This window comes from Notothenia coriiceps, unplaced genomic scaffold, assembly GCF_000735185.1.
Source record: "Notothenia coriiceps isolate Sejong01 unplaced genomic scaffold, NC01 NC01_scaffold00038545, whole genome shotgun sequence".
Lineage (NCBI taxonomy): Eukaryota > Metazoa > Chordata > Actinopteri > Perciformes > Nototheniidae > Notothenia > Notothenia coriiceps.
In genome coordinates, this window is record NW_011371246.1 from 1 (window position 1) to 1,467 (window position 1,467).

Sequence of the window (1,467 nt, forward strand, 5' to 3'; positions counted from 1 at the left end):
AGCATCCCCCACCCCCCCAGCGCATCACAGTTTTTTTCGCTGAGAGAGTGTGTGTGAGGAGTACCACGGATTATGGACACGTCACTGCACCCAGGAAGACAGAAATGGAAACAGAGAAATGTCCAACGAGGCGTTCTGGGGCAGCACAGACAGGTCTTCTCTGTGTTAGAGTTTCACTCTCTACAGGGTGTACTTTGAGGGTTTTGACTCTGCAGACCGTTTACATGCAGAAAAACCTACATAACACACAAGGGGACGGGGTGAGAACCGGAGAAGCAGGACATGGGACCTTTAAATAATGTTCATTTTGTTCATATATTGCTCCGTTTATCTTTTACCTGTCATTATAAGACTTAAAATAAAGTCGGATATTAAAAAAAATATATATTGTAGAAAAAAATATTCCCATTATGTTTGATAATTTGAGAATGTGTCAAAAATGTGTGTGTGCGTGTGTGTGTGTGTGTGTGTGTGTGTGTGTTTGTGTGTGTGTGTGTGTGCATGTTACCGGCCACGTCGAACTCGATCTCCAGAGTCAGCTGAGCGGTGATGGACGAGTCTCGGAGCAGCTGATTGGTTTCCTCCAGAGTCGAGTCCTCCGTCGGGACGCCGTTTATCGACAAGATCCTGTCTCCGATCTGCAGGATCCCACACCTGCACACAGAGAGGGTGAAGTAACTTCTGTATTATTAACACTACCTATAACTACTTTTAATTACTCACTATTCTACTATAACTATTAGTATAAGTAGTATTATAGAGAACCAAAGATGCCATTATAAAAATTTAATTCATACACTTATAAATTGACATAAAAAAAGTATTCAATTATTAAAAAAGAAATTGCAGGTTACTTTTAAAAAAAAATTTTTTATAATAATTTCCAATTTTTCAAATATATATTCAATTCTTTAATTCACTTATTTTTGTATATATTCTTTTATTTAATTTAATTATTTTCAAATGTATTTATTATTTTTTATTTATTTCCCTATATATTTAATAATGTTCACAGCAGAGGTATTATTCTGTAATCTGCCCGGTTACCTCTCCGCGGGGCTGTCGGGGTCGATGTAGGCGATGAGCGGCGGCGAGGAGAGCGTTTCCGTGGCGAACACACCACCCTGCAGCTGGAGGCCGAATCCCATAATGCCGTCGCCTAGCAACATGACCTCCGTGGTTTCCGTGTGAACGACCTGACCGGCCAGACCCACGGTGCTGGAGGCCAGAGACACTGAGGGAAATACGTCATTATATTTATATGATTTATTTTTAGAGGGTTATTTGTTACATGCTTTGACAGTACTGCATTTAAAAAATAAAGTAAAAAATCTGAAATTTCAAGGTCAATTTTTTTGGAAAATTCCTAATTTTCACAGTAAAATGTGAAGTTTCAAAAATAAAAAATGTTTTAAATTATCATTTCAAAATAAACGTTTTTTGATAATAATTTCAAAATAAAAGTTT

The 1,467-nt window shown here is 37.8% G+C and overlaps 1 protein-coding gene across 1 annotated transcript; it reads right to left on the reverse strand.

Moving 5' to 3' along the window:
- Nucleotides 1–508: 508 nt before the first annotated feature.
- LOC104968297 (glutamate receptor-interacting protein 1-like) lies at nucleotides 509–1,234 on the reverse strand (the record flags this gene model as incomplete). The annotated part of the gene is made up of 2 exons (XM_010797877.1): nucleotides 509–654; nucleotides 1,048–1,234. Coding segments are annotated over 2 exons (333 nt in total), but the record flags the coding sequence as incomplete, so codon positions are not given.
- Between the last annotated feature and the right edge of the window lie 233 nt (nucleotides 1,235–1,467).